Genomic DNA, 19,235 nt, shown 5'->3' with positions numbered 1-19,235 from the left:
ACCTTCACCCATTTTATATTTGTAGCCACGCTTACCCTGGACACCCTGCAGGCATGGCTTTGCTATACTGACGCAGCAGGGGGCGCTGTCATGTTTCGGCTCTGGCGGAGCTTTTAAACTGTTAGCCTCTCTCTCTCCATCTCTCCCATCTCTGTCCCTCACACTCTGGCTCCTGTTTACCGTCCTAGTCTCAGACCCATTTCAGTTCAATGCATGTCATGATAACATGGACCCTCCCGACACCTTAGAGGCCCCCACTGTCTGTGGGTAGGAGGGAGGGGCCGTTTCAGCGGCCCGTTCCCCAGAGACTCGGCCCAGTCGGGCCCAGTTTTTGGGGGCTGCCCCCCCAAAAGAGCGGCAGGCATAGTGGAAGTCACCGATCCATGCTGATTTCTCTGCATTTCCATCCCAGCCATGAACGACCTGTTGCAATCCATGGCCCTGGCGGGGGGCCCGTGGGCCGGTAGCTCTGAGAATCTGGACGGGCCTGAGGAGGCAGCCAGCAGGCAGCGCCGGAAGGAGCTGGGATCCATGGCCTACTCCACCACGGCCATCAACTACGCCACGCTCAACCTGCCTGCCGGCCACAGGTCCAAGCAAAGGCTCAAAGCCAAAGGTAGAGCCAGGCGATCCATCCCCCCCCAGCCCTCCACCCCCCAGCTCTGTTAAGTAAACCATTCTCAGAAAGGCTGTAAGTCTGATGCCATCCAAAAACAGGCTTTTACTGGTTTGAGGATGAGTGTGTGTGAGTCAGCATTAAAAGCGCTTGCTTTCTGCCTGCTCACCCTGCCGTGACGACGAGCTGCTTCCCAAGGCGCCAGGAGAGCCGCCCGCACCGTTTCACCAGCTGAGCTCATCTATATACTTTTCCTGGTCATTTAGAGTAGATGCAGCTTTCATTCGTGGATTATCCAGACAGTCTGTCTCTTTAAAGGACATTAAGCTGTTACAGAAGATGTCCTTCTGTAGGTACTTAGAGAGCTGTGCATCAGACCTTGCTGATGAGAGTGGTACAGATAAGCCTGAAAGTGAAGCGCTTCATGAAATGTGTGGCTGGAAATTATGTAGACGTGAGTGCACTTTGGCTTTCCGGTACGTTCCTTTGGCTGTGCCTGGCTCCTGTTCCTGCAAGCCCCCGCCGCCTTTGCTTATAGACCGGCTGATGTGATAGCCTGCTCATGGACACACACGGCATTCACACCCTAATCTGTAATCTAGTGCCACGCCTGTCTTTCCCAGACAACGCTTCCTGTGAGGACGTGGCTCCAGCTTCCCCGGAGGACGCCAACGGCTTGAGGAGTCAAGGTAAGAGACTCGTGGTCCAAGGCCTTCCAGAGAATCCTGTCACCCCTGTGGCATCCCTTCATTAAAAGGCATTTCAGCTTCTTGTTAACCTGCATCTCTCTACAAACATCTGCCCCCTTAACCATTTCTCATGTCCTGGAACCCAACGGGCTAAATGGATCAGCGAACAGTGCTGTGCTGTTAGTTAGGGATTCCCTCGTTCAGAGGGTTGTAGCCTGTGTATAAGTATGGCTGCCCGCCACCTGGCCCCGTGCTAGAGAGGCGGGGTTTCTCACAAGCGGCCCTGTCTGACCCGCCAGTGCTGCAGGACGTGAGCAGTGCTGAGGCACTCTCTCCATCTGCAGTGTGCAGAATCCCCTGTCACATCTGCTGTAAGTCACCCGCTCATGTGCATCTGTACCCCACCTCACCCCATGTGTGCCCCTCCCCGTCACTGTCACTAACCACCCTCCTCACCCGACGCCCCAGTTTTCCCTCTGCCCCCCCGCAGTCCCTGGAAGGGCCTGGGCTTCCCGGCTTCCCGTAAGACCCCCGGATTCTTGGTTTGTGGGCAAGCATGTTGGAGATGCATGGTGACACCCCCACCCCCAGCTCGGGCCATCTGCTGCCCCCCCCCATTTGCTCTCATGATGTGTGCCCTTCCTCTTATCCCCATCCAGCCTCCAGACCCACCAGCCTCCATAGTAGCAGGACCACCAGTAGCTATAGCAATAATAACTCCCACTCCTCCTCGCTGGAGGTCAAAGGTACGGCCGCTGGGCTCCTCTCGCTCTCCTCTTCGTTTGTGGCCTTTTGTCCTGCTTATTTGTACAAAGCATCGAATCCGCTGGCCAGCCAGTCGGATGGAATGAGGCGAGTGTGATACTGGCAGTGTACTGGTTTCATTCCCATTAGACAGTCAGCACTAGCTTTGGGGATCTTCCTACTTGACCTGTGGGCTGCTCTTATATGCCTGCTGGAGACTCAGTGGCTCATTAATGTCCTTTAAATGTCCAACAGCATCTTAACACGTTCAGGACTTAACATGTAATCCGTTCAAAGAAAATGAAATGGCCTCCCCTCGAGGGGAAGCATGTTGTTTACATTTAGTCTATGTGTCTGCACCCCCACCCCCCCCCCACGCACGCACACTCCAGTCTGGTCAGCGCAGGGACACCGAGGCGGCCCGGCTGCTGTGCTTAAAAGCAGATGGTTTCCTGCAGCCCTGCTGTGAGCTGGTGCTGCCTGCCCGCCCTTGCGAGCCGCCGACGTAGGCGGGGACGAGCGGCCCAAGTGTCTGTCCCCGGCCAGCCATGCACCCCAGGCGTTGGCGCGGGGGAGTGCCAACTAAGAACAGAATTTTATTTGTTGGGGGTGGGGGCGGCTCTTTTGCACGGTCTTTGTTATTAGTGCCTCTTGTCTTCCGAAGAGGCACCCTCCATTTGCAGCTTTCCTCAAGATCCGGGGAATAAAGGACACCATCCGTGTCGGGGGAGTGTCTGTGTGATATTAATGGGTCCCGTTAGTAGGCCAAGGGCAGCAGGAGATGAGGGGCTGTGAGCAGGAGGCTGGGTCAGGGAGCCACTATCCTGTGTGTGTGTGTGTGTGTGTGTGTGTGTGTGTGTGTGTGTGTGTGTGTGTGTGTGTGTGTGTGTGTGTGTGTGTGTGTGTGTGTGTGTGTGTGTGTGGTTACTTTCAGTGTAGGGATGGTTTGTTTGTGCCTAGCGACAATCTTACTGCATGTGCTGAGCGATTAACCCACCTACAACTAGTTACAGGAGGGCCTTGCTGCAGTATGCCTGCCCCGTCACAGCACTGCTCTGACACTGCTGCATGCTGGGACATTCTGCTGCATTCCCTATGCCTGTTTCAGCCTGCATGGCTGGTTCGTCCTCCGTGACCCCGCCGTAGTCCCGCGATTCCCCCGGGCCACACTACAGGCGTGTCCTCTGCTTTCCTCCCCGGCATGCAGGCACAGTGAACGGCAGCCACAGCCGGCCGCAGAGCGAGAGCAGTGGGGAATTCAGCCTCAGTCTGGACAACGAGGCCTGGTCCAGTGGGAGCAGCCCCGTGCAGCAGCCTCTCTCCCAGCGTGGATCTCGCCAGAGCCCCCTGCTCCTGCGCAGGAGCCTGGAGCCCCCCAGCGCACAGGCCAGGAGGAGGACTGCCTCACCGGGGAGCGAGGTGATGTCCCTGCAGCAGTTCCTGGAGGAGAGCGTTAATTTGCCAGAGGTGACCTACAAATGACTGTAGTACCAATCAGCACCTCTAGGGGGGCTTCGCGTGGCCTGCAGTTACAGCACATCACCAATGGGTTGCTTTATACTTTTATTACACTTAATGTCATTGTTTTTTGTGTTAATTGACAAGTAAGAAATTTAAATTTCGCTTTTAAATATACCAGTCCAAAGTCTGGACACACCTGCTTTTAATGCATTTGTCTCTTAGCTGTTGTTCATCATTGAGGCAGTGCAGTAGTACACATCTAATATTGCCATGGCCAAGAGACATGTTCATCTCAATTTTCTCATTTTAGATTCCTCAAAATGGCCTCCTTTTGCTTTGATGACAGCATAGCATTTATTCACCCAGCTTCCTGATGTATTAAGCTTCTCCAGCAGTCCTGAAGGGGTCGATCCAACTTACCCCAAACCAGCTCTGTAGGGTTTAGGTCCAGGTGATTATGGGAACCAGGTCACAGTACTTACTGCATAAACTCAAGCTGTGCTGAGGGTCATTATCTCGTTGAAAAACAAATGATTTTCAGTAGGTGTGTCCAGCCTTCACTGGATCTGGAATTCTCGAAAGAGGGTAAGATTATTGCATTTTCCTTTGTACTAAGTGTCAGTGTGCGATGGTCTCCCCTCAGAATGGCAGCCAGGAGACCCTGGCCACAGAGTCCTCTCGACTTTCGGCGGACTCCAATGAAGTAGTGCGGCGGGAGCGGGGCACGCGCGGCATCCTGCGGTCGGCCAGCGGGAGGGCGCCAGCCACCGATTCCACCTCTGAGAGTCGGGCATCCAAAGCGGGGCGTCCCAGCCTGCGTAAAGCAGAGAGCACGCGCGTCAAAGGCTCGAACCCCATGCGGCCTGCGCTGAACGCCCAGGGCAAGGCCGTCTCTGTGTCGGAGCGCTTGGACGCTTCCTCGTCCACGCTGCCTCGCGCCAGCAGCGTCATTTCCACTGCCGAAGGCTCGACACGCCGCACAAGCATCCATGACTTTATGTCCAAAGACACACGGCCTCCTGTATCTGTGGACCCAGCCCCAACCAAGGCCAGCCACCGGGGGCAGGCCGCATCCAGTGAGTACCCCCCAGCCCCCACGCCCACCCTGCCCAAATCCACCAGTCTACCCCTGACAGGCAGCATTGCCCAGGGCAAAGGTCCAGAACTCTCTAGCTTGGATTCGTTCCTTGGCTCCACATTCACTGTAGATTCCGTCTTTATGGACACCATTTTCAGCGAGCCGTCCTTCAGCAGTCCTGGTAAGAGCCAAACATTCCTGTCCCTCAACACCTCCCTGGTCAGTAACATCAGCGGCCCGCCCATCAAACACACCTCCCGGCCCGCTAGAGCCGGACACGAGCCCCAGCCGGTAACGGGCCCGGTTTCATGCACCCCTGACCGTAAGACTAACGGTGATGACACAGGTGCCGATGCGGAGGCTGCTGAGGTGCCGTCTCCCTCCTTGACCTCTGACGACAGCCAGTCCCTGTGGTACGAATATGGCTGCGTCTAAACGTAGACCCTGCCTGCGACCTAGACCCTGGTGCAGATTCAGAATCTTCTCCAATCACTGGATCAGCACTGCCACGCATTCACACTCCTGCCACTGGCAGCCAAACACCCGTCTTCCAAACTACGGTTCTCCAAGGGAGAAGAACACAGAACAAACTGTTCATTTTGACCACGTTCATCCATGCATGAGCAAAGGCCTCCAGCTGGGGCACCCATCTGCTGTTCCACTCCTGTGCTCCCTGCTTCTTTGACCTTATTTTATTTTTCTTTTATTTTAAATAAAGCACAGTAAACCTGTTTGCATGGTTCTGTTGAAGCATCACCTTTTTGTCTTGTGGTTGACGTGTCCACGTGGTCTGTCTTCTCCAGTCGCTGTCTGGACTTTCAGGACTCAAGCGGGCATCTCTGACCCTCTTGCCTGGGTGGGGGCTTTGCTCTCTGGTCATGTGACCCTAACTTTGTTATTGCTGTTACTGCAGTCGGACTTAATGGATTGGTGTGGAAGAGCAGGGAATGAAATGATTAATGGGAGAGGGGCTCCGATCTTCAGGTTCAGTTTGTATTTATGAACTGAGAAGTTGTACATAGAACATTAGTACGTCATGGTTTAATAATGACCATTAGGTCCTTTTAAATGCCCTGTGTAACAGACAGCGTGTGGGCAGTACAGCCCCAATGCTGTTTATGCAGGTTTATGAACAGGCGCACAAAATGACTGCTTTTTACCTGCTTTGCTACTATGTGGACTGACATTGGTAATGTTTAGGAAAAACTCAACTTGACTGCCCTTTTTGGGAAGAGAGCCCATAGCAGAATCATGGATTTCAGGAATGGTTGCATTTCAAGTGAGACCAGCCGAGGGTCTGTAGGACTGACAGCTCACGTGAGCCACTGGATAACCGAGGCTTTCGCATGACATCACAGAGCTTTATAGAATAAGCTGCATATGTTTTGAGCCCCAGTGTCCGGGTCTTAAATAGAACTGAGCTGATTACACATGTAATATGAGGCCCTCGTGCTGCATTTTACTGATGGTATAAATGGCTGTGCATTCGGTCTGGTTTGTTTCTTCTAGCCCAGTTTAAAAAAAAAAAAAAAAAGTATATGCATCTTAAGGATTCACTTTTTTTTTTTACTATTATTATTTTCCTTTATTTGCTTGTGCCCTTCATTCTCCAGTCGCAGATGTATAATGTTTTGTGGGCTGTGTTCACCTTTTGCTGTGAATGTACCTCTTGCTTTTTTGTTGTGTATCCTGAGATTTCGGGGCTTCCGTCCTGAACTCCTCCTGCTGCATGTCGGCCGCTCTGCATCAGTAAGCTGTTTAGGGTCCCCTCCCTGTGCGCCTGGCTGCCATTTTGATTCACGCAATCAAAATGAACATGTGAACATGCTGCTTTTGCTGTGGGGAAACACATCTATTGGTTTCATTCAAGAAAAACAATTACACACTTTCCACAAGCCATCAGAGCTGTAGACAGAAAAAAACACACGTTACGCAAAAACATTTAAATATATCTTTTAGTTTTACAGTCATTGCTTCATGCTAAATTAGCTGCCACCACTGTGAGCAACACTAACCACATTAACGGAGTTAAGCTAGTGCACAGTCAGCGTTGACTGCTACTGGAAGGTAACTGGTTTCGTGGTGACAGCCAGCCTGCTGGGTAAACACTAATTTAGTGTGTCTGTCGGATTATCATAAAAGATGCACGATGGTGGTATAATGGATGGGGCTTTTGGAGGGGTCTGTGTTTTCGTTTTTCTCATAGCTGCCACAACAGCTGATCGTACATGTAACCAGCCGTGTTCATGAATAATTGAAAATGCCTTTATTCTGCAGATGTGGAAGGTTTTGCTGAGCGCAGAAAGTCAAAAAGCAGGAGCGGGGAGAGACACAGCTCCCAGACATAGACCCCCCTGCCACTGGCCGCCGCCCTACTGGGCCCCAGGGGTGAGTGTCCTGCCATAAGCAGAGCGGTGGCTGCTTGGGGACAGTGACCGGGGCCTTAACCCCCCCACAGCACCTCGCCACTCGCGGTGTAAACCGGCCCTCCCTCCATGCCGGATTCCTCTGCGGTGCACAAGGATGGTGACCTGGAGCCTCTGTGGGGAACCAGCTGGGACACTTTGCGTTTTGCATGTACCCCCCCCCCCCCCACACACACACACAGCAGTGGAGGTGCTTCCAAGCACATCTGTCAGTGGCTCTTTTGTTTACCCCAGTTTTGTTATTCTGTTATGTTCTGTATTTTTGTTTTTTCTTAATTTTGATTTACTAAAGTGTACTGGAAACAAGTCTGTGTTGATGACACTTTGAGTCTGTGTTGGGTGGGTTATGTGAACAGAACCTGAAAAGCATCCCTGCATGACGCTCCTGCCCAACAGGCTCCTCCCGCCGGTCCTGGGTGCTGGTGTTTTCACATGATCATCTCTCCTCTGCTAACTCACTTTCTCCTGTCCCTCTTTTCTCTTCACTCTACCCTTACTGCCTCACCAAGAGGGAATCTTTCCCATCAAGCTCTGTTTCAAGCCTGTTTAAAAAAAAAAAAAAAAGGTCCCCTCTGAGAGTGTAAACCCTGTTTTATATAAACTTCTTAAGAATCTTTCAACTAGACTTTCCTATCATTCCTTGAATCAAGGAGAAAAAAGGACTCCGTCTTAGAAATTTTATCGTGGCAATTTTTTGTAAGTATTGAATCTGGCAAAAGCACTGCCGCAGGACTGACAGACCGCCGACGCACATGTGCCGGGGACCAGAGGTCTGTGCTGATGCCATCACCTGGGAAACGGAAACGTGTCTTTCCACGGAGCCAGAGGATTCGTGCTGCCTCTTCCTGGACTCGCCCCAGCCTCTGCCGTCTGCAGGCTGTAAACAACAAGCATGCACATCCTTCTGACGTGGGATGGCTGAGCTTCTCCGCTCAAGATTCTGCACAAAGAAAAGCATGTGGACGCCAGAGGAGGGAAAAAATGAAACTGGTTCGAGTATGTACCGCATGGAGCATTCTGTTACCAGGTGCCCCCCCCCTCCCAGGAATGCAGACCTTGTCAAAAATGTTCTGTCTCCCACAGACCAAAACACCAGGAGCAGCACTGCACCTTTTTCAGTTCTACATTCGCGCTGTGAGTTTCCATTTGTTGCTGTGAGTTCAGAGCGCCCCCTGGGATGGGCTGTGCAGGCCACCAGCAGCACAAAGGACCCAGCCGGTGTCTCTGTCCATTCTGATCGTTGCTCTAGTTGGGAATGACTGTGACTTTGAATAGTTCGTTCCTATTTTCCACTGTTACTTTTACATAAAGGCATTCTGATGTGATCAACCAATGCAACTGTTTGGTGTTTTTCTGTTCTCAAGCAGTCTCATGGCTACGTAGCTAAACAGCTGAATGATGCAGGATGCTGTGTTTCTAAATGAAGCTCAGAGCTTGAGTGTGACCTTGTTCATGGGGTTAGTGGTGGTCTAGGCTCTTATCATAGTACAAATGGTACTTGGCATACAAAACTGTTGAATGACATTGAGCGGCTGATATTAGGCTGTGCAGGAGTCTTAAGCAGATGCTTATGTGACACCTTAAACTAAACCAATTCATCTGTTTAACACAGTAAAATACATGGTTTCGCCTGTATTGGCCAATCTTGTGTCAAAGGCTGTAACATTGTATCATTAGCTTGTAACCTTGGGGTCTTGTCTAAGACCAAATATGATATATGGTGGTACAGCTGTCTGTCCTGTATGCAACAGGTTTTAGTTGACATTTTCCTACATATACTAGTAACATACCTTCACATTGTACGTACGAAAATGACAAATCACTGGTAGCACTTCATGAATGATTAAGATGCATTAAAACCTCACATGGGAACATATGACTCCTCGAGAATGAACCTGATTTCCTCCACATGAAGTCTGAAGTATGGAATTGGAGTAGAATGGCATCCATCCCAGGAACCAGTGAGCTGCAGGTGATGGGAGCATTTGAGGAGAAGACCAACGAATCCAGTTCACTGCAGGAGGTGGATGCTACACAATTCAGTGGTCATACGCTCATAAAACATCAATATCCCCCCCTACCAATGTATTCTGCTGGGCATAAATTCCTTTTAATGCCAGAAAATTAACATAACTAAAATCAGTACTTGGAGTAAAAATAATTGCCTGAATTACATTCTATAACAAAAACAACTTAATTGTGGGTGGCCACTTATCAGCCAGCAATGTACCACATAACCTGAGCCAGAGCTGCGTCCTCTAATCAAAGCTCTGCAGAATCGGTTCATGTCCTGTTTCCCTTAAGAATCTCAGTAAATCATCTGGTGTCAGCCCCATAGTGGCTGCATTGGTCATGGGGTGAAAATACACCCTTTCGTGACCCCCAGTCACCAGGTCGCTGTCCAGCACACATTTGATGCTTTTTTCCTGGTCGCAGAAGAGTGCCAAAGCCGTGGCACAGCCTTGGGCCACCTTCAGCTTCTCCAGCATGACCGATTCTTCGGCAAAGCGGAGGTTTCCGCTGCCAACACCCAGCTTCTTGGCCAAGTCGTTCAGGTTTACCTGACGGTCGTGTCGGGCGGACACAAGCCAAAGGCCCTTCTTCTTCTTATCCTTGAGGAAAAGGTTTTTCGTGACAGCTCCCTTAAGGTGCTGCACGTGCGGCATCATTTCCTCCACGGTAAACACCTAATGTGGTAAATATACATTAATATGATGATCATACCTGAACAACAAGTTCAAATCATACAGTTTAGATATTTCTCCTCTATATAATTCAAACTGCAAAGTTACAATGCAAAACACTGGTATATTTCACTGTAGTTTTTGCACCGAACAGCAGAGTTGATGTGAGATGCGTTTATGATAATGTATAAAACAGTGTAGCTCGTAAAATAAGTAATTCAAAAGTAATTTCCGATTGCAGATGGCTCCCTCTGGTGGTCCAACGTGGGTATCACAGACGCAATGCTAGGATTCGGTAGGAACCGACCGTTTTGATTTCTGCGCCCTCTGGCGTCCTGTATGGGCACATTAGAGTCGCGTGCCACGACAGCCGAAGCTTTCAAAATCTTTGTACAAAAGCAGTCCATGGTATCAATATGTTTCTTAACTAATCAGATAGAAATCAATTTTATTTCTAAGCAGCGTCATTACCTCCGGGTGGTCAACGCAGACAGTTTCAATGTTAAGCTGCTTTAGGTACTCCTCCAACTCTGATCGAAGTCCTGGTGATCCCATCTTAAACTTCTATGAAAAGTTAAACTTTCACTTTTAAATGCAACTTATGCGATGTAATAAACCCCTTAGACTACTTTTCTTTACGTCGGTACTTGCCGCCTGCATCGAAAATCACAAAAACTGCATCCGCATTTTTGGCCCTAGTGCGCAAGCGTGACACAGCGACGCAAACCTAAACCAGTTCTTCGCTCAGATAACCTATATAATGAATGAGGTAAAATTGCAGCAGAGATAAAATTGCTTTATAATTATAGTGTTGCTGAGTTTTGTTTATTGTATTTGTCTTCATGCCGTTATGGACTAGAATATACAAGTTTTCAAATATCAGTTTCCATTTCATTACATATAAAAAGTATTATAGGTATAATATATGTTGGAATCACTTAATTCACTATCTTTACTATTATTTTGTTATTCTAATTAAATTTAACAAGCAATGCAAGATTTATTTATCAGCGACCTTAAAAGACTCCAAAGGAAGCAGAGAGATGCATTGTGAATCCGGCCGAACTGCATTTTGGGTAAATGTGTCATGGCGCCACGTATGGTGGCGTTAAAGTGTTATCTGAATATAACGCCGTGCACTTTCTCTCCTGCCGGTGTAATATTCTGCTTTAATGATTTGGTGGTGCGTCGAGAGTCAGTGTCAATAAAACAGCAGGTGAGCGAATTTTTTCGGGAATAATAGTTAGGACATTTCCAGGTGTTTAATTGTTTATAAGTGCTTTTCAACTTGAAAACCAGCTCTCTGCATAAAACGCATTCGTTTTAAAACAGTGTACATAAAGAGATTTAATAAGTACAGTGTTTCGTTACAAAAGATATATTTGCCTCATTATGAGCGGTTCTGTGTCACAAGCATCAAGAGGTGCTATCACAGCTGTTTGGTCTCCAGGAACGTGATTTTTATGTCAGAACCCATATCGTAGCACATACTTTACTAAGGCCTGCATATAGTGTCGTTATGCACCGGAAGCCTTTAGTTGTTCATGCAGTGTCGATGGAAATGTGATCTATGAGTTAAATGCATAAAGTCTGGCATTCCCCACGCAGTCCAGGGCACCTCCTATGCAAGCTTTTCAAAGTAGTACAGTTATTTAACCGAACCTAACTCTTCACTGACACCTAGAAAAGCAGCAGGTACTGTATACTGGTTCATGCAGAACATCGCTGTGAGTCCATGTGCTGTGAAGTCAGTAGATGTTAAGCAGTAAATGTTAAGCTTTTTGTTGCTGTTGGCAGTGAGCTATGATGAGCATGAAGGTTCTCCTCCGGTTGGAGCTTCTGCTCTGCCCCAGCCGCGCCCTCTGCCGGCTACGTGCCCTGCCCTTCACGGAGGTACAGAGGATGATCTGGAGGGCCTCCTCCTGCAGCCTGACCTCCCTCAGACCCCCTCTGTGCTCCTTGCTCAGCCCCAGCCTTGCTGCGCCTGCATACGCCTACCCCCACCCCCACGCTCGCCTCCTGGCCACCAAGCCTGTAAGAATCTCCCCTTTCATCTCCTGCCACCACTACAATTTAAGATGGATGTAATTGTTGTTGAAATTCTGCACCCCCCCCCCTTCTTCCTTAGAAATCATTTAGTATCAAAAATATCCACCTTCTGGTGGTTGGCCAGTAAGCACTGGTTCAGAGTTATACCTTTTTAAGTCACATCCTCCATGATTTATTTATTTATTCTTTGGGTGGCAGTGGGAGATGAGTTTAAAGATATTTTCCTCATCATCAGGCCAAAGGACATGGAAAGGTCTCAAAACCAAAACCGAAGCAGGAGCAGCAGGAGGTGGAGATCAAGAAGAGCATGACGCTGGTCGAGCTGGCGGGGGCCATGAAGAGGGACATAGGTTTGGATGGCTGGGGGTCTGGGGACCTGGACATCCTGATTTTGATCAGCAGGCGTGATGGATTTAGCGTTGCCTCACCAGTTTGCCGTTTCAGATCATGTATATGAAGCTCTTCTGCACACCTCCATCGACGTGGACTCGCTGGAACCCGACTCTGTACTGGAGGAGAAGTGGATAAAGGAGGTGGTCAAAATGTCCGGCATGAAGTTCAAATGGGCGACGCTGACGGTGGACAGAGACCGGGAAAACAAGGACGTGGAAAGACAGTAGGGCTGTTTTTGGACATTGTCATCATATCTCTTCACGGGGAGAGTCTAAGGACACTCTCAGCTTTCACTGCAGATATGACATCATGCCTAAGATTGTAATGAATATATTCAGCTATCAGAAACTGCACTTGTATAAGAGCAGGGTCATATTTAAGTCTCCACATCTTCATATGTGCCAGACCCCTCCCCGACCCCGCAGTATTGGTGTCCCGCCCCCCCGTCGTCACCATCATGGGCCACGTGGATCATGGGAAAACGACTCTGCTGGACAGTCTGAGGAAGAGTCAGCTGGCGGCCATGGAGGCTGGAGGGATCACCCAGCACATCGGGGCGTTCCTGGGTAGGGGGCGCTACTGAGCGCTATTCTTAAGGTCCTGTGAGTGGCAACGCTGCTGCTAAATTCAGGGTGTCTGGTGCTTAAAGAGCTTGTCCTGAGTCAGGCACTGCTTTTGTAACCACGATGGGGATAAATTACAAATGAACGCAAAGTGGTTTAGTTTCTAGTATAATCTGTGATGTGTTATAATGAATTAGTGCTATTAAAGCCAGACGTTGTCTCGGTCGTGATTTGCAGTCCAGCTTCCCTCTGGGGAGAAGATCACGTTTTTGGACACGCCCGGACACGCGGCCTTCTCCGCCATGCGGGCTCGCGGGGCCCTCGTCACCGACATCGTCATCCTGGTGGTGGCAGCGGATGACGGTGTCATGCGGCAGACTGTGGAGTCCATCCAGCACGCTAAGAAGGCGGGAGGTACCCGGCGACCCTGGCTTGCGGTGGGCGGGGCTTAGGCCGTGCGCCGCCACTCTGACCTTCCCGGCGCTGTTCTGTCCCCAGTGCCCATCATAGTGGCTGTGAACAAGTGTGACAAGAAGGATGCCGACCCCGAGCGCGTGAAACGCGAGCTGCTGACCCACGGCGTGGTGTGCGAGGAGCTTGGGGGGGACGTGCAGGCCATCCACGTGTCCGCCCTCAAGGTCAGCGCTCTGGCGCCCCCCGGTGTTGGTGCCCTTCCGATTCCGGCTGCTGTATAAGTCACTGATATGCCCATACTCTATGCCGGCCCGTGTTGGGGGGTACCGGTCACCGCTTCTCCATCCTGTTGGGCAGGGGGTGGGTTTTCTTAACCTGGGGGCCCTAGATTGACACAGACATGGACCCTCAGGGATTGCCAGTTTAACTACGCAGGACGGGGTCCTCATATCAGCCAGGTCCCTGGGCTTTAGACTACGCAATAATCTGCCTCTGCTGTTGTGACTTGGTTGTGCTGATTTGTATATGGGTTTAAGTCAGGCATATATCGGCTATCATTGTGTATTTTCTGCTTTGTTTTAAAGATGTAGAATTAGATTACTAAATATTTAATGTTTAATTGATTTAACTGAAAAATGTTTTTGTTTTGATTCGAGAATGAGCTAAATCGCCTACAGTATTTCATTAGGTCTTAAATGTCAGGTTGGTTGGAGTGAAAGAAAACAAAAAATCTAGAGGCTTCAGGACCGGCCTGTTCTCAAGTGACCCTTCGCCTGCTGCAGGGGGAGAACCTACTGGAACTGGCAGAGGCCACCGTCACCCTGTCAGAGGTGCTGGAGCTGAAGGCTGATCCCACAAGCCTTGTGGAGGGCACCATCATCGAGAGCCGAACCGACAAGGGCAAGGGGTGGGCCTGCAGGCTGCTGCCTGTTAGCACGTTAAGACAGAGCCACACATACTCACCCATACAACATGTTAGCTCTTAGCATGGTGCCTGTTAGCATGCTAACACAGAGCCACATAGACTCACCAATACGGTGTCGGGCATGTTAGCTCTTAGCATGGTGCCTGTTAGCATGCTAACACAGAGCCACATAGACTCACCAATACGGTGTCGGGCATGTTAGCTCTTAGCATAGTATCTGTCAGCATGCTAACACAGAGCCACATAGACTAACCCATACAGCACTGGACATGTTAGCTCTTAGCACAGTACCTGTCAGCATGCTAACACAGAGCCACATAGACTAACCCATACAGCACTGGACATGTTAGCTCTTAGCACAGTACCTGTCAGCATGCTAACACAGAGCCACATAGACTAACCCATACAGCACTGGACATGTTAGACTCTTAGCACAGTACCTGTCAGCATGCTAACATAGAGCCACATAGACTAACCCATACAGCACTGGACATGTTAGCTCTTAGCACAGTACCTGTCAGCATGCTAACACAGAGCCACATAGACTAACCCATACAGCACTGGACATGTTAGACTCTTAGCACAGTACCTGTCAGCATGCTAACATAGAGCCACATAGACTAACCCATACAGCACTGGACATGTTAGCTCTTAGCATGGTGCCTGTCAGCATGCTAACACAGAGCCACATAGAGCCTGTGTCAGCCCGTCAGGAGGTTCAGGCCTGCAGTGCCGTATTATCGTGATATCGCAGTGGGCACGCAGTAGTCACATCGTGAAAGGATGCGATGATATCTTGAATAATGAAAATTTCATCACTTAAAATAAGATTGACAATGTTTGGGGTGCTGTTTCACAACTAAACATAACTAAAATGACTGATCCATGTGATTAAATATTTGTCTGATACTGGACTACAATCTTCGTATGTTTCGTCCTCGCGCTCTTCATGTGCAAAGAATCAGGCTCAGTAATGCGCGGATTCATAATAAAGGATAAGGAACAAACTATTTCATCCTGTTATTGGGGGGGCATCCCCCCCCCCTCATTTCTGACGTCCCTGCAGGCCTGGCATCTGAAGTTGTTTAATATAAATACTCTGATTTGTCATGTGTGTATATAGTGTGAGTCTATTTTGGGATTGTGGTATTGTTCTGTAAATAGCATAGACATTATACAGGTTTGCTGATTATATCTTTAGCATTTTTTCAGTTTTCCGAGTCACATATTAGTAGATGTAGAGTAGATTACTCTGGCACCATAGATGGATGACCCCCCCCCCCCCCGGACCTCTGACAGCCCTGTTACCACGGCGATCGTGCAGCGTGGCACCCTGAGGAAGGGCTGCGTTCTGGTGGCAGGGGCCACTTGGGCCAAAGTGCGCTTCTTGTACGATGAGAATGGCCGGGTGGTAAGCGAGGCCGGGCCCAGCGTCGCCGTGGAGATCGTGGGCTGGAAGGAGCTGCCCACAGCGGGGGAGGAGATCCTAGAGGTGGACTCTGAGGTAAAGGGCCACCGTCGGCCGCCTGGCTTCAGTTAGTTTCACACAAAATCAGAAGCTCTTCCGTTTTTCTCTGAAACTTAGGAAAGTGAAGCAAAAAGGTTTTAGATGCTGCACAATATTTATAATCATCAGTTTGCTTTTCTGAAAATGGGTGCTTTTTACATGGTTGAAAGACGCAGGAATTGCTGCAGTTGATAATATAAGATCAGGCTTGTGGTTAGACACGGTTGTGCTTTGACACTGGGCCCCGTTCGGCCAGCAAAGGGCACGCGAGGCGGTGGAGTGGCGCAGCTTCCAGGAGAACCAGGAGAAGCTGCAGGAGGACAAACAGGTGATCGAGAGCAAGCAGCAGCAGCACGACGAGGCCTACCAGAAGGAGCGCCAAGCCACGGCCCACTTGTCCTGGAGGCAGAGGAAGATCGCCATGTACAAGGCCAACAAGCACCTGATGAGCTCGCGGCCCAGTGAGAAGGCCGGAGGCGCGGACCTCTCCCTGCCCATCATTGTGAAAGGTGCAGACAGTGTTGGGGGGTTTGGGGGGGTACGTCATGGCGGGACAGCATCCAGAATACTCTGTGAAACACGCACCTTCTTTTTTCAATAGTCTGTCTCCATCCCAGCACAACTGTTTTTAGACTAGCATTAAATTAAAAATAAATTCTCTGCATTTAATGTGTGTAAATGTTCTTGCAAAAATCTGTACAAGCCTTCACGTATGTCTGTAGGTGATGTGGATGGTTCTGTGGAGGCCATCATGAACATCCTGCAGAGCTATGACGCCGCAGAGCAGTGTCAGCTGGATGTGGTGCACTTCGGGGTGGGAGACGTCTCTGAAAATGACCTCACCTTGGCCGAGACCTTCTCAGGTAAGCTCTCTCTGCCTCTGATTCACTTAGCAGTCCCTCTGAGTACTGAGGTTGGACTGAGAGCTCTAAAGCACCACAATACCACAGGTCTAAAGCCCATTCTTCTCTCTGGTCAGGTGTTATTTATGGCTTCAACGTGAAGGCCAACAAGTCTATTCAGCAGAAAGCCTCCAAGCAGGGAATTCAGATCAAGCTCCATAAGATCATCTACAAGCTCATTGACGACCTCAAGGATGAGCTGAGCAACAGGCTACCTCCAACCGTGAAGCAGAGTGTCATTGGTGCTGAATCTTATCTGTGCCCTATTCACCACCATGCGGTTTCTTCTAATTGTGTTAATTTGTGAATTGAGCAGTGAGACCTTCAGATTTTAAGTTGTTTCCAGCTTTGTCAAGAGCATGTGGTGGTGTGTTTTGACAGGAGAGGCTACAGTGCTGGCTGCTTTTGAGGTGACCATGGGTAAGAAGAAGGTTCCAGTCATGGGTTGTAGGGTCAAAAAGGGTGAACTGGACCGCAAGAAGAGGTTTAGGCTCGTCCGTAACACTGAGATCCTCTGGGAAGGTAAGATGACCAGGCTGACTTTGCAGAACTATGAAAACATAAATGTCAGTTTGACCTAAAATTGACAGTCCATTTTCTAATTGACACAGCAGGTGATTTGACATTTATACCGTGTCATTTTCTTGTAGGTTCACTGACATCCATGAAGCACCTGAAGAATGACGTGCAGACAGTGAAGAACGGGATGGAATGTGGGCTGTCCTTGGATAAGAATGTGGACTTCCAGCCTGGGGATGAGCTGCTGTGTATTGAAGATGTGAAGGTAGAACAGAAAATTTCCTGGGATCCAGGATTCTAGAGGGATGTGGAGGTTGAACGAGGAAGAATCCCTCAATGGATGTTCAATGTTGTAAAAAGTGTGATGTACTGAAATTATTTAAAATCACTTTTAATTAAAATGGAATCAAGCTGTCAAGCATGTGTGGATGTGCAATAACTGCTGCTACTATATCCTAGTTGACATAATGGTGTGGACTAGGGACGGTCTAATAGGTCTAAGATTGGTGAACCCAGTTTTGTGTTCTGTTAAAGCCGGAGTGAAATGACGAGGCACAGCACAGCAAATATCTCAAGACTATTTATTTACTCCAGTCCAGTCCACGCTCACTTGTCCTCAGGCTTGTTGAAGCAGTAAGTGAGGCAGCACTTGCCACAGTAGTGCCTGTCGAAGTGGCTGGCCATGAACACGCCGGCGCCGCACTCCTCCGCAGGGCACTCGCGGCGCAGCCGGTGGATCTTGCCATTTTCGTCAACCTGGGGGAGAATTAAGATCATGAGGCTACACCGTCTGTCATCCTACAATGGCAAGAATAACCTGTTAGCCTGACTGAGCAACTGTCAAATCAATTCGCGCCTTAGTGTGCATCCAAAGAAATAAAATCACACCTGAGATGACCTAACCCACTCCACTGAGAAGGACCACATGGCCGTCACTCAGGACCAGCTGGGCACTGCAGGAGATCCTACCTTGTAGTACTTGAGCACAGCCAGCTTGACCTTCTTCCTCTTGTGTTTGTTCTTCTTGGGGGTGGTGTAGGACTTCTTCTTCCTCTTCTTAGCGCCACCACGCAGCCTCAGCACCAGATGCAGAGTGGACTCCTGTACACAGACAGGAGCTGAGCTGCTGTCCAACCCCAGCTATCCAGCAAAGTCCAATTCCCATCTCCCGACCATACCATTCCCCAAGTCGGGGGGTGGGGGGAGCCATCAGTACAGAAACCAGACTCACCTTCTGAATGTTATAGTCAGACAGAGTACGTCCATCTTCCAGCTGCTTGCCAGCGAAGATCAACCGTTGCTGATCAGGGGGTATACCTGCAAAGAGGCTCTGGTGTTACAAGACACTAAACCGGGCGATTTAAGGCCACCTAAACACTGTTATAAATCCCGCAAAACTTATAAATGTGCAAATGCTTAAGTATAAATCCGTACCTTCTTTGTCCTGGATCTTGGCCTTCACATTTTCGATGGTATCTGATGGTTCAACCTATTGACACACATTGCGTTGTATAAAGTCAAAGCTCATTAATCACTAACCCTGAAATTACAGGTAGGTGACATTTTACATGTTAAGTAACAGACTTAAGCGGCATGGGCTGATCCTATAGAACGTTTATTTTCTATAGGCGATGTAATGTCACATCGTAACTAAATCACTAACGTACGGCTATGATTGCAAAAAATGCCATAAAGCGATGGCAATCCACACCATGACCTGCTTATTGGCTAATTTGCTTAATAAAAGTATCACTTCAAACTTGCACATTTTTAATACGTAAGCTAAATGTATCATAGGCCAGACACACGTGTGAATGAAATCACTGGCTGCGGCAATACTGAATAAGACGATTAAATGGTCAACTAAACAACAGGAAAATACAAACTCCAACCCATTTACTTAAAAAATAACGTTTTTTAATTACACCGATTGGCATATCTATTTATAATGCTGAGCAATGAAGAAGGAAACCCGCGGCGAAACCCACCTCAAGGGTTATAGTTTTCCCCGTAAGGGTTTTCACGAAAATCTGCATTTTGGAACAGATTCCACCTGCACATAAAAGTAAACAGTGCTTTGAAGAACATTTCGATCGCAAAATATCTTGAAAAAGTCAACTATATTAAGACAATTTTCTAATTTATACGAAGAGCCGCAACTCACCACAAGCCTCCTGCTAATGGCGGATCATGAGAAGAGGACCACACCGGGGCGCGACAGGGTTTTCTCAACGCGTGAGCAGGGACTAGGTGTCTTAAAAATGC

At 49.1% G+C, this 19,235-nt stretch overlaps 4 protein-coding genes across 19 annotated transcripts in view; 2 read left to right on the top strand and 2 right to left on the bottom strand.

Annotated features, from left to right (window-relative positions):
* Positions 1-8,347, top strand: part of ccdc88aa (coiled-coil domain containing 88Aa) — a 52,464-nt gene extending 44,117 nt beyond the window's left edge. For 6 of the 16 annotated variants that reach the window (XM_023828107.2, XM_023828112.2, XM_023828108.2 and 3 more), the window contains 6 exons: positions 413-616; positions 1,240-1,305; positions 1,605-1,676; positions 1,965-2,051; positions 3,257-3,516; positions 4,154-8,347. In XM_023828107.2, the coding sequence (XP_023683875.2) occupies positions 413-616; positions 1,240-1,305; positions 1,605-1,676; positions 1,965-2,051; positions 3,257-3,516; positions 4,154-5,023 (1,559 nt within the window). In that variant the 3' untranslated portion in view covers positions 5,024-8,347. The remainder of the gene's footprint in view (positions 1-412; positions 617-1,239; positions 1,306-1,604; positions 1,677-1,964; positions 2,052-3,256; positions 3,517-4,153) is intronic. The other 10 variants (XM_023828119.2, XR_002840201.2, XM_023828118.2 and 7 more) reach the window with 10 other exon arrangements.
* prorsd1 (prolyl-tRNA synthetase domain containing 1) lies at positions 6,146-10,678 on the bottom strand. The gene is made up of 2 exons (XM_023828159.2): positions 10,170-10,678; positions 6,146-9,701 (listed from the first exon to the last, which is right to left on the bottom strand). Exons 1-2 carry the CDS (start codon positions 10,251-10,253, stop codon positions 9,273-9,275), a joined length of 513 nt encoding a protein of 170 aa, XP_023683927.1. The 5' UTR covers positions 10,254-10,678; the 3' UTR covers positions 6,146-9,272.
* A 73-nt stretch (positions 10,679-10,751) lies between these two features.
* Positions 10,752-17,388, top strand: mtif2 (mitochondrial translational initiation factor 2). Its single transcript, XM_023828143.2, has 14 exons — positions 10,752-10,914; positions 11,496-11,732; positions 11,983-12,097; positions 12,192-12,363; positions 12,546-12,706; positions 12,941-13,117; positions 13,202-13,341; positions 13,900-14,024; positions 15,342-15,546; positions 15,806-16,058; positions 16,272-16,412; positions 16,529-16,693; positions 16,833-16,973; positions 17,102-17,388. Exons 2-14 carry the CDS (start codon positions 11,502-11,504, stop codon positions 17,269-17,271), a joined length of 2,196 nt encoding a protein of 731 aa, XP_023683911.2. The 5' UTR covers positions 10,752-10,914; positions 11,496-11,501; the 3' UTR covers positions 17,272-17,388.
* Positions 17,389-17,537: 149 nt separating this feature from the next.
* On the bottom strand, positions 17,538-19,226 carry rps27a (ribosomal protein S27a). The gene is made up of 6 exons (XM_023828160.2): positions 19,135-19,226; positions 18,959-19,023; positions 18,405-18,459; positions 18,202-18,287; positions 17,940-18,071; positions 17,538-17,726 (listed from the first exon to the last, which is right to left on the bottom strand). Exons 2-6 carry the CDS (start codon positions 19,004-19,006, stop codon positions 17,577-17,579), a joined length of 471 nt encoding a protein of 156 aa, XP_023683928.1. The 5' UTR covers positions 19,007-19,023; positions 19,135-19,226; the 3' UTR covers positions 17,538-17,576.
* Between the last annotated feature and the right edge of the window lie 9 nt (positions 19,227-19,235).

The sequence above is a fragment of the Paramormyrops kingsleyae genome, chromosome 3, assembly GCF_048594095.1.
Source record: "Paramormyrops kingsleyae isolate MSU_618 chromosome 3, PKINGS_0.4, whole genome shotgun sequence".
In the NCBI taxonomy this organism is placed as follows: Eukaryota; Metazoa; Chordata; class Actinopteri; order Osteoglossiformes; family Mormyridae; genus Paramormyrops; species Paramormyrops kingsleyae.
Note: the sequence above shows the minus strand (reverse complement) of the source record. Positions and strands in the feature narration are given on the sequence as shown.

What these genes read in the sequence shown, in the direction of transcription:
- prorsd1 (XM_023828159.2), bottom strand. Translation starts at nt 10,253, where the DNA reads ATGGGATCACCAGGACTTCGATCAGAGTTGGAGGAGTACCTAAAGCAG. An exon ending in TCTGCGTTGACCACCCGGAG is followed by an intron (nt 9,702 to 10,169) that starts GTAATGACGCTG and finishes TTACCACATTAG; the next exon opens with GTGTTTACCGTGGAGGAAAT.
- mtif2 (XM_023828143.2), top strand. Translation starts at nt 11,502, where the DNA reads ATGATGAGCATGAAGGTTCTCCTCCGGTTGGAGCTTCTGCTCTGCCCC. An exon ending in CGAACCGACAAGGGCAAGGG is followed by an intron (nt 14,025 to 15,341) that starts GTGGGCCTGCAG and finishes GACCTCTGACAG; the next exon opens with CCCTGTTACCACGGCGATCG. An exon ending in CTTGGCCGAGACCTTCTCAG is followed by an intron (nt 16,413 to 16,528) that starts GTAAGCTCTCTC and finishes CTCTCTGGTCAG; the next exon opens with GTGTTATTTATGGCTTCAAC.
- rps27a (XM_023828160.2), bottom strand. Translation starts at nt 19,006, where the DNA reads ATGCAGATTTTCGTGAAAACCCTTACGGGGAAAACTATAACCCTTGAG. An exon ending in CAAGATCCAGGACAAAGAAG is followed by an intron (nt 18,288 to 18,404) that starts GTACGGATTTAT and finishes GCCTCTTTGCAG; the next exon opens with GTATACCCCCTGATCAGCAA. An exon ending in CTGTGCTCAAGTACTACAAG is followed by an intron (nt 17,727 to 17,939) that starts GTAGGATCTCCT and finishes ATTCTCCCCCAG; the next exon opens with GTTGACGAAAATGGCAAGAT.